General features: G+C 48.8%; 1 protein-coding gene across 1 annotated transcript in view; it reads right to left on the bottom strand.

Moving 5' to 3' along the window:
- NFU1 (NFU1 iron-sulfur cluster scaffold) overlaps positions 1–10526 on the bottom strand; it is a 155586-nt gene extending 145060 nt beyond the window's left edge. The window contains exon 1 of the mRNA XM_063932066.1: positions 10407–10526. Within this exon, the coding sequence (XP_063788136.1) occupies positions 10407–10459 (53 nt within the window). The 5' untranslated portion in view covers positions 10460–10526. The remainder of the gene's footprint in view (positions 1–10406) is intronic.
- Between the last annotated feature and the right edge of the window lie 1004 nt (positions 10527–11530).

The raw sequence follows: 11530 nt of genomic DNA on the forward strand, positions 1-11530 counted from the left end.
GACCCAAGGTCAATAAAATGCTATCCTTATCTAGGGTGTCAATGTCAGATGACAAGTTATCTGCCCATGCTGCTATTGCGCTACATACCCATGCCGACGCTACTGCCGGTCTGAGCAAGGCACCCGTATGTGTATAAATTGATTTTAAGGTAGTCTCCTGTCTGCGATCAGCAGGATCCTTGAGGGCTGCCGTGTCTGGAGACGGTAGCGCCACCTTTTTGGACAAGCGCGTCAAAGCCTTGTCCACCCTGGGCGAGGATTCCCACTGTAACCTGTCCTGTGTGGGGAAAGGATACGCCATAAGAATTCTCTTGAGAATCTGCAGTTTCTTGTCCGGAGTTTCCCAAGCTTTTTCAAATAAAGCGTTCAGCTCATGAGATGGGGGAAAGGTTACCTCAGGTTTCTTCTCCTTAAACATGCATACCCTCGTATCAGGCACCGAGGGGTCCTCTGTGATATGCAAAACATCTTTTATTGCAATAATCATATAATGAATACTTTTGGCCACCCTTGGGTGTAACTTTGCATCATCGTAGTCGACACTGGATTCAGAATCTGTGTCGGTATCAGTGTCTGCTACCTGGGACAGGGGACGTTTATGAGAGCCCGAAGGGCCTTGTGACACAGTCAAAGCCATGGATTGACTCCCTGCTTTTTCTCTGGACTCTGCTTTGTTCAATCTTTTATGTAATAAAGACACATTTGCATTTAAAACATTCCACATATCCAACCAATCAGGTGTCGGCGTCGCCGACAGAGACACCACAATCATCTGCTCTACCTCCTTCTTAGACGAGCCTTCCGCTTCAGACATGTCGACACACACGTACTGACACTCCCACACACAATGGGATATACAATTATGGGGACAGCCCCCCAATAAGGCCCTTTGGAGAGACAGAGAGAGAGTATGCCAGCACACACCCAGGGCCACTGGACACTGGAATAAAATCGCAGACTGTACAGCGCTCTTTTATAGAATAAATAATACACTCACTGCGCCAATTAAATGTGCCCCCCCTCTTTTTTGCCCTCTGTACTTGGTCAGGGGAGAGTCCGGGGAGCAGCTTCTCTGCAGCGTGCTGTGGATAAAAATGGCGCTGGTTAGTGCTGGAGGATCAAGCTCCGCCCTCTCAACGGCGGGCTTCGGTCCCGCTCAAATTCTTTTTTACTGGCGGGGGTTTTTCAATATACTGCCTCCGCAGTATCTAATATATTAGCCAGTGTCCCTTGAGGTTAATATTGCTGCCCAGGGCGGCCCCCTGCTCCCTGCACCCGTACAGTGCCTTCTGTGTGTGTTTGTGTGGGAGCAATGGCGCGCAGCGTTACCGCTGCGCGGTACCTCAGTGAAGATCTGAAGTCTTCTGCCGCCTGTGAAGTTCTTATACTCACCCGGCTTCTATCTTCCGGCTCTGTGAGGAGGATGGCGGCGCGGCTCCGGGACGAACAGCGAGGACGACACCTGTGTTCCGACCCTCTGGAGCTAATGGTGTCCAGTAGCCTAAGAAGCAGAGCCTATCAGTTAAGTAGGTCTGCTTCTCTCCCCTCAGTCCTACGATGCAGGGAGCCTGTTGCCAGCAGTGCTCCCTGAAAATAAAAAACCTAACAAAAAGTATTTTCAGAGAAACTCAGTAGAGCTCCCCTGCAGTGCATCCAGTCTCCTCTGGGCACAGGATCTAACTGAGGTCTGGAGGAGGGGCATAGAGGGAGGAGCCAGTGCACACCCATCTAAAGTCTTTAGAGTGCCCATGTCTCCTGCGGAGCCCGTCTATACCCCATGGTCCTTACGGAGTCCCCAGCATCCTCTAGGACGTAAGAGAAAAGGGGGTAATTCTGAGTTGATCGCAGCAGCAAGTTTGTTAGCAATTGGGCAAAACCATGTGCACTGCCGGGGGGCCAGATATAACATTTGCAGAGAGAGTTAGATTTGGGTGGGTTATTTTGTTTCTGTGCAGGGTAAATACTGGCTGCTTTATTTTTACACTGCTATTTAGATTTCAGTTTGAATACACCCCACCCAAATCTAACTCTCTCTGAACATTATATCTGCCCCTCCTGCAGTGCACATGGGCCCTCATTCCGAGTTGATCGGTCGCAAGGCGAATTTAGCAGAGTTACACACGCTAAGCCGCCGCCTACTGGGAGTGAATCTTAGCTTCTTAAAATTGCGACCGATGTATTCGCAATATTGCGATTACTAACTACTTAGCAGTTTCAGAGTAGCTCCAGACTTACTCTGCCTGTGCGATCATTTCAGTGCTTGTCGTTCCTGGTTGACGTCATAAACACACCCAGCGTTCGCCCAGGCACTCCCACCGTTTCTCCGGCCACTCCTGCGTTTTTTCCGGAAACGGTAGCGTTTTCAGCCACACGCCCCTGAAACGCCGTGTTTCCGCCCAGGAACACCCATTTCCTGTCAATCACATTACGATCGCCGGAGCGAAGAAAAAGCCGTGAGTAAAAATACTTTCTTCATAGTAAAGTTACTTGGCGCAGTCGCAGTGCGAACATTGCGCATGCGTACTAAGCGGATTTTCACTGCGATGCGATGATAAAATACCGAGCGAACAACTCGGAATGAGGGCCATGGTTTTGCCCAACTGCTAACAAATTTGCTCCTGCGATCAACTCAGAATTAGGTCCTAAGTCAGAGCTTTGTGCGTGCCTGCATAGGCAAACACAGAGGGAGCTTCAGGTTGCCCAGAAACCCCCCCTCTGCTTGGCCAAAGACTCAAATTATGACAATAGCAACAGTATATAATATGTTTACTGGAGCTGCCGCCACAACATGCATTTTAAGGGACAGAACAGAGCTGCTGCACATGCCTGGTGGTAGTACCTTCTTCTACCAGGACTGCTCATGTGTGGGTCTGAGTCCCCAGTCGGTGCACTGGACCAGAGAGTAGCTGCCAGGAAGAACAGACTGGTGCCTTACCAAGAGGTGGGAGAATATGTGCTTAGGAAGTCCAGTACTGTCTTCTACTGGTTCTATTATTTTTATTTATGTTAAATGTTTTACACGGTCTATACTATAGACAAGTGGTTCTCAAACTCGGTCCTCAGGAGCTCACACAGGTCACGTTTTCCAGGTCACTTGGAAGGTGCACTGTGTATGACCAACTGTCACATTTTAAAAAGCCACAGTGACCTGAAAAACATGAGCTTTGTGGGGTCCTGAGGACAGAGTTTGAGAACCTGTGCTATAGGCTATCTATAGTGTTATTAATACTGTATTCCATACACTGCATAAAAAGATCAATATGCATATATATCTGTTCAGGGTCGGTACTAGGTTCTTCAACCGCTCCACCAGACCGCCGCACTTGCTCCAATGTACTGCAGAGTGGGAGATTGTGGATTGCATTTGGAAACCATCCTTTAGAAATCCTGTGTTTGCCCCTGACTGTCAGGTGTCTGAAGCTAAAAGAGAACAGCTAGCCATTGGAAAACTTCTTCTGATGACTAGCAACCATGTATTTCTGTATGTGCCTTTATCATGAGGCATTGCAATAGACAATGACATGGCCCTAAGTGGGTACTGTTATCATGCACTGTAGGGACTGCCAAAAAATCAGAAGCCGTGAAGGGGCCTGACCGCATACCATGCATGCAACAAATATCTCAGAATTTCTATTACCATATAGTTTTCAAGTATTGGCCCTCATTCCGAGTTGCAAGGAGGTTGACAGGAAGAGGGCGTTTATGGGTGTAAGCTGACCGTTTTCTGGGAGTGTTTGGAAAAACGCAGGTGTGTCCAGGCGTTTGCAGGGTGGGTATCTGACGTCAATTCCGGGACCTTCGTAGCAGCAATCATTGCCCAGAATAAGTAACTACAGGGCTGGTCTTGTGTTGCACAAAATGTTTTTGTACAGCTCGGCTGCACAGGTGTTCTCAGTCTTGCAAAGAGAAAATGCACTCCCCCGTGAGCGGCAACTATGCGTTTGCATGGCTGCTAAAAGTAGCTAGCGAGCTTGGAATGAGGGCCATTGTTGCAAGTACTATTTACTGTACAGGGGGAAACCTGGGGTTGGGGTTTACAAACCCCCTCCCCCTTTTTGTTCTTAACCAACAAATACCTGCACTTCAATGGAAAAAATAAGAATTTACTTACCGATAATTCTATTTCTCGGAGTCCGTAGTGGATGCTGGGGTTCCTGAAAGGACCATGGGGAATAGCGGCTCCGCAGGAGACAGGGCACAAAAAAGTAAAGCTTTACTAGGTCAGGTGGTGTGCACTGGCTCCTCCCCCTATGACCCTCCTCCAGACTCCAGTTAGGTACTGTGCCCGGACGAGCATACACAATAAGGGAGGCATTTTGAATCCCGGGTAAGACTCATACCAGCCACACCAATCACACCGTACAACTTGTGATCTAAACCCAGTTAACAGTATGATAACAGAAAGGGCCTCTTAAAGATGGCTCCTTAACAATAACCCGAATTAGTTAACAATAACTATGTACAAGTATTGCAGATAATCCGCACTTGGGATGGGCGCCCAGCATCCACTACGGACTCCGAGAAATAGAATTATCGGTAAGTAAATTCTTATTTTCTCTATCGTCCTAAGTGGATGCTGGGGTTCCTGAAAGGACCATGGGGATTATACCAAAGCTCCCAAACGGGCGGGAGAGTGCGGATGACTCTGCAGCACCGAATGAGAGAACTCCAGGTCCTCCTTTGCCAGGGTATCAAATTTGTAAAATTTTACAAACGTGTTCTCCCCCGACCACGTAGCTGCTCGGCAGAGTTGTAATGCCGAGACCCCTCGGGCAGCCGCCCAAGATGAGCCCACCTTCCTTGTGGAGTGGGCTTTTACAGTTTTAGGCTGTGGCAGGCCTGCCACAGAATGTGCAAGTTGAATTGTGTTACAAATCCAACGAGCAATCGACTGCTTAGAAGCAGGTGCGCCCAACTTGTTGGGTGCATACAGTATAAACAGCGAGTCAGATTTTCTGACTCCAGCCGTCCTTGAAATGTATATTTTTAAAGCTCTGACAACGTCCAACAACTTGGAGTCCTCCAAGTCGCTAGTGGCCGCAGGCACGACAATAGGTTGGTTCAGATGAAATGCTGATACCACTTTAGGGAGAAAATGCGGACGAGTCCGCAGTTCTGCCCTATCCGAATGGAAGATTAGATAAGGGCTTTTATAAGATAAAGCCGCCAATTCAGATACTCTCCTGGCAGAAGCCAGGGCCAGTAACATAGTCACTTTCCATGTGAGATATTTCAAATCCACCTTTTTCAATGGTTCAAACCAATGGGATTTGAGGAAATCTAAAACTACATTTAGATCCCACGGTGCCACCGGAGGCACCACAGGAGGCTGTATATGCAGTACTCCTTTGACAAAAGTCTGGACCTCAGGGACAGAGGCCAATTCTTTTTGGAAGAATATTGACAGGGCCGAAATTTGAACCTTAATGGATCCCAATTTGAGACCCATAGACAATCCTGATTGTAGGAAATGTAGGAAACGACCCAGTTGAAATTCCTCCGTCGGAACACTCCGATCCTCGCACCACGCAACATATTTTCGCCAAATGCGGTGATAATGTTTCACGGTGACTTCCTTCCGTGCCTTAATCAAGGTAGGAATGACTTCTTCTGGAATGCCTTTCCCTTTTAGGATCTGGCGTTCAACCGCCATGCCGTCAAACGCAGCCGCGGTAAGTCTTGAAAGAGACAGGGACCCTGCTGTAGCAGGTCCCTTCTCAGAGGTAGAGGCCACGGTTCGTCCGTGAGCATCTCTTGAAGTTCCGGGTACCAAGTTCTTCTCGGCCAATCCGGAACCACTAGTATTGTTCTTACTCTTCTTTGCCGTATGATCTTCAATACCTTTGGTATGAGCGGCAGAGGAGGAAACACATACACTGACTGGTACACCCAAGGAGTTACCAGTGCGTCCACAGCTATTGCCTGTGGATCTCTTGACCTGGCGCAATATTTGTCCAGTTTCTTGTTGAGGCGAGACGCCATCATGTCTACAATTGGTCTTTCCCAACGGTCTATTAACATGTTGAAGACCTCTGGATGTAGACCCCACTCTCCCGGATGAAGATCGTGTCTGCTGAGGAAGTCTGCTTCCCAGTTGTCCACGCCCGGGATGAACACTGCTGACAGTGCTATCACGTGATTCTCCGCCCAGCGAAGAATCTTGGCAGCTTCTGCCATTGCACTCCTGCTTCTTGTGCCGCCCTGCCTGTTTACATGGGCGACCGCCGTGATGTTGTCCGACTGAATCAACACCGGCTTCCCTTGCAGGAGAAGTTCCGCCTGGCTTAGAGCATTGTAGATTGCTCTTAGTTCCAGAATGTTTATGTGAAGAGACTTTTCCAGGCTCGTCCATACTCCCTGGAAGTTTCTTCCTTGTGTGACTGCTCCCCAGCCTCTCAGGCTGGCGTCCGTGGTCACCAGGATCCAATCCTGAATGCCGAATCTGCGGCCTTCTAATAGGTGAGCCTTCTGCAACCACCACAGAAGTGACACCCTTGTCTTTGGTGACAGGGTTATTCGCAGGTGCATCTGCAGATGCGACCCTGACCATTTGTCCAACAGATCCCTTTGGAATATTCTTGCATGGAATCTGCCGAATGGAATTGCTTCGTAAGAAGCCACCATTTTTCCCAGGACTCTTGTGCATTGATGTACTGACACCTTTCCTGGTTTTAGGAGGTTCCTGACCAGGTCGGATAACTCCTTGGCTTTTTCCTCGGGAAGGAAAACCTTTTTCTGGACCGTGTCCAGAATCATTCCTAGGAACAGCAGACGAGTTGTCGGGATTAATTGGGATTTTGGAATATTCAGAATCCACCCGTGTTGTCTTAGCACCTCTTGAGATAGTGCTAATCCTGTCTCCAGCTGTTCTCTGGACCTTGCCCTTATCAGGAGATCGTCCAAGTATGGGATAACTAATACGCCTTTTCTTCGAAGAAGAATCATCATCTCGGCCATTACCTTGGTAAAGACCCGAGGCGCCGTGGACAATCCGAACGGCAGCGTCTGAAACTGATAGTGACAGTTTTGAACAACGAACCTGAGGTACCCCTGGTGTGCGGGGTAAATCGGAACGTGGAGATACGCATCCTTGATGTCCAAGGATACCATAAAGTCCCCTTCTTCCAGGTTCGCTATCACTGCTCTGAGTGACTCCATCTTGAACTTGAACTTTTTTATGTAGATGTTCAAGGACTTTAGATTTAGAATAGGCCTTACCGAGCCATCCGGCTTCGGTACCACAAATAGAGTGGAATAATACCCCTTTCCTTGTTGTAAGAGGGGTACTTTGACTATCACCTGCTGAGAGTACAGCTTGTGAATGGCGTCCAAAACCATCTCCCTTTCGGACGAGACGGTTGGTAACGCAGACTTCAGGAAACGATGAGGAGGATCCGTCTCTAATTCCAACCTGTACCCCTGAGATATTATCTGCAGGATCCAGGGGTCTACCTGCGAGTGAGCCCACTGCGCGCTGTAATTTTTGAGACGGCCGCCCACTGTCCCCGAGTCCGCTTGAGAGGCCCCAGCGTCATGCTGAGGTTTTTGCAGGAGCCGGGGAGGGCTTCTGTTCCTGGGAAGGAGCTGCCTGTTGGTGTCTCTTCCCTCTGCCTCTGCCTCGTGGCAGGTACGACAAGCCCTTTGCTCTCTTATTTTTGTAGGAGCGAAAGGGCTGCGGTTGAAAGGTCGGTGCCTTTTTCTGTTGGGGAGTGACTTGAGGTAAAAAGGTGGATTTCCCGGCAGTAGCCGTGGCCACCAAGTCTGATAGACCGACTCCAAATAACTCCTCCCCTTTATACGGCAAAACTTCCATATGACGTTTTGAATCCGCATCACCTGTCCACTGTCGTGTCCATAAGGCTCTTCTGGCTGAAATGGACATAGCACTCACCCGAGATGCCAGTGTGCAGATATCTCTCTGTGCATCACGCATATAGATAAATGCATCCTTTATTTGTTCTAACGACAGCAAAACCTTGTCCCTATCTAGGGTATCAATATTTTCAATCAGGGATTCTGACCAAACTACTCCAGCACTGCACATCCAGGCAGTTGCTATAGCTGGTCGTAGTATAACACCTGCATGTGTGTATATACTCTTTTGAATAACTTCCATCCTCCTATCTGATGGATCCTTAAGTGCGGCCGTCTCAGGAGAGGGTAACGCCACTTGTTTAGATAAGCGTGTGAGCGCCTTGTCCACCTTAGGGGGTGTTTCCCAGCGCGCCCTAACCTCTGGCGGGAAAGGGTATAATGCCAATAATTTTTTTGAAATTATCAACTTTCTATCAGGAGCAACCCACGCTTCATCACACACGTCATTTAACTCTTCTGATTCAGGAAAAACTGTTGGTAGTTTTTTCACACCATACATAATACCCTGTTTTACGGTATCTGTAGTATCAGCTAAATGTAACGTCTCCTTCATTGCCAAAATCATATAACGTGTGGCCCTACTGGAAAATACGTTTGAATTTCCACCGTCGTCACTAGAATCAGTGCCTGTGTCTGGGTCTGTGTCGACCGACTGAGGCAAAGGGCGTTTTACAGCCCCTGACGGTGTTTGAGGCGCCTGGACAGGCATTAATTGATTGTCCGGCCGCCTCATGTCCTCAACCGACTGTTTAAGTGAAGATAAACTATCACGTAATTCCACAAATAAAGGCATCCATTCTGGTGTCGACCCCCTGGGGGGTGACATCTGCATATTTGGCAATTGCTCCGCCTCCACACCAATATCGTCCTCATACATGTCGACACCACGTACCGACACACACAGCAAACACACAGGGAATGCTCTAATGAAGACAGGACCCACTAGCCCTTTTGGGGAGACAGAGGGAGAGTCTGCCAGCACACACCAAAAAGCGCTATATATAACAGGGATAGCCTTATAATTAAGTGCTCCCTTATAGCTGCTTTAATATATACAATATATAGCCATTAATGTGCCCCCCCTCTCTGTTTTTACCCTGTTTCTGTAGTGCAGTGCAGGGGAGAGACCTGGGAGCCGTCCTGACCAGCGGAGCTGTGACAGAAAATGGCGCCGTGTGCTGAGGAGATAGGCCCCGCCCCTTTCTCGGCGGGTTCTTCTCCCGCTATTATTTTAGTCAGGTAGGGGTTAAATATCTCCATATAGCCCCTGTGGGCTATATGTGAGGTATTTTTAGCCTTTTATAAGGTTTTTATTTGCCTCTCAGAGCGCCCCCCCCCAGCGCTCTGCACCCTCAGTGACTGCCGTGTGAAGTGTGCTGAGAGGAAAATGGCGCACAGCTGCAGTGCTGTGCGCTACCTTATGAAGACTTCTTCAGCCGCCGGTTTCTGGACCTCTTCACGCTTCAGCATCTGCAAGGGGGTCGGCGGCGCGGCTCCGGGACCGGACTCCATGGCTGGGCCTGTGTTCGATCCCTCTGGAGCTAATGGTGTCCAGTAGCCAAGCAGCAAATCCACTCTGCACGCAGGTGAGTTTACTACTTCTCCCCTAAGTCCCTCGTTGCAGTGATCCTGTTGCCAGCAGGACTCACTGTAAAGTAAAAAAACCTAAACTAAACTTTCTCTAAGCAGCTCTTTAGGAGAGCCACCTAGATTGCACCCTTCTCGTTCGGGCACAAAATCTAACTGGAGTCTGGAGGAGGGTCATAGGGGGAGGAGCCAGTGCACACCACCTGACCTAGTAAAGCTTTACTTTTTTGTGCCCTGTCTCCTGCGGAGCCGCTATTCCCCATGGTCCTTTCAGGAACCCCAGCATCCACTTAGGACGATAGAGAAAAGTACTTCAATCGGCTCGGGAACATCGATGGTTGCTAACCATCGGCTTCTGATGTCCATCTCCACCTTGCGATGATAGTGTGGCCACTGAGTAGGTCAGAAAAACTTCCAGAATATAAGCTGGCAGTGTAAACCTTTGCCACTACCATCACCATACCACCAAACATGGCCCTCTCCAGGAGAGACACAATGCTCTGTTCCTGGACTTCCCTCTTTATTTATGATTGCCAGAGCATTCTGTCCCTCCTGGAGAGGGTCATGTTAGGTGGTATGCATCACTATAGTGTGTGACATTTGCCGGGACAGCTGTTTATCAGAGATGCTGCGCCAGCATCAGTCCCCTTATGATTAGACTACATCCCCCCATATATTTTTTTTTTACAGATATGAAAATTATTCGTTTTCAGTGCCAAATGACAATCATTAACAAATAGGCCCTTTAGCAGCCTCTGATTCCATAGATAGCAAATTCAATCGTGCCTCCACTACAGTGCATGACAGATCATCCTGGGACATGTAATGCCACAAAACCATAGAGCCACAGAAGAACGAATCCAGAATCATAGCCTCTTATAAGCGCTCGAGTCTGTCATGACAGGGGCATGCATTGCCTATATGACTCAGTAATAGTCACTTACCCCTTCCCGAGGTTTGCTGCGCAGCACAACCACCTTCCCATGGGCGCCGCCATCTTTGTTGTTCCTTTCCAAGGCCCCCGGAATGTCAAACTGAAGGGCTGTCCCCGGCCGTGCCTGTGTGATTACCTCGCTGCGATAGTGTGTAGATTGATGGTTGTGTCTATGTTGACTTTGTGCAAAGGACTAGATTGATATCTCACACAGGTCATGCGCTGTGGTAGCGGAAGGAAATGTTTTGCTACATTCTGCTATACTCAAGTCTCACACAGTCGCATATTGTGATTGCTGGCAGTGAGCTCTCAGCTCCGGTCACTGTACAGGCGCTGGCTGACCGCTTATTGTTAACATTCACAGATCTAATTATCTATATACAGATACGCATGGAATGTGGCATTCTATATATTACATGGACTGCCTGCTGTGCTGGTTGATGGGCAGTGAACTGGCTGATTCAGCTATCACATTAATAATGACTATCGCATAGAAACTGTGGGAGAGCGGTAAAGTGGTTGGAGCTAAAGTACCAGCCAATACTATAAGCTCCTAATTGTCATTTTTCAAACACAGCCTGAAACATGGCAGTTAGGAGCTGATTAGCTGATACTTTCTACATACCTCCCAACTGTCCAGATTTTCGCGGAACATTCCCTTTTTTGGTACTGTCCCACCCGAGGGCCACAGTGTCCCGCTGTGTGGGTGGTGGTGGTGGCGGTGAAACCTTCCTCAATGTTGGGAAGTATGCTTTATCTCTCCCTACTTTATCACTCTGCAAGGCTTAAGCACTCATTCAGCAAGGATCGCATTTGTAAAGCTGCTCGCAGGCACTGGCAGCTTTGCAAATGTGATCCATACTAACGCAAATGCAGTAGGGTGTGTTAATCACCTCCTTGCTGCATTTGCGATACCAGTGCTGTGACTGCGTCTCAGTCTAGGATCAACCTTGCAATGTTCCCCGCACACTGTCAGTTGAGTAAGCCTCAGCTTACTCAGGCTGCACTGTGCAGGAGGCCAGGAAATCTGCGTCTGAGACCTAGACCTTTGCCTCGCCACTCCCGGAAAACGGGGCCAATACGCCAGCTGTCTCCGCCCCGCCCCCTGAACGCCTCTTCTTGTCAGTCAGGAAA

This window comes from Pseudophryne corroboree, chromosome 6, assembly GCF_028390025.1.
Source record: "Pseudophryne corroboree isolate aPseCor3 chromosome 6, aPseCor3.hap2, whole genome shotgun sequence".
NCBI lineage: Eukaryota > Metazoa > Chordata > Amphibia > Anura > Myobatrachidae > Pseudophryne > Pseudophryne corroboree.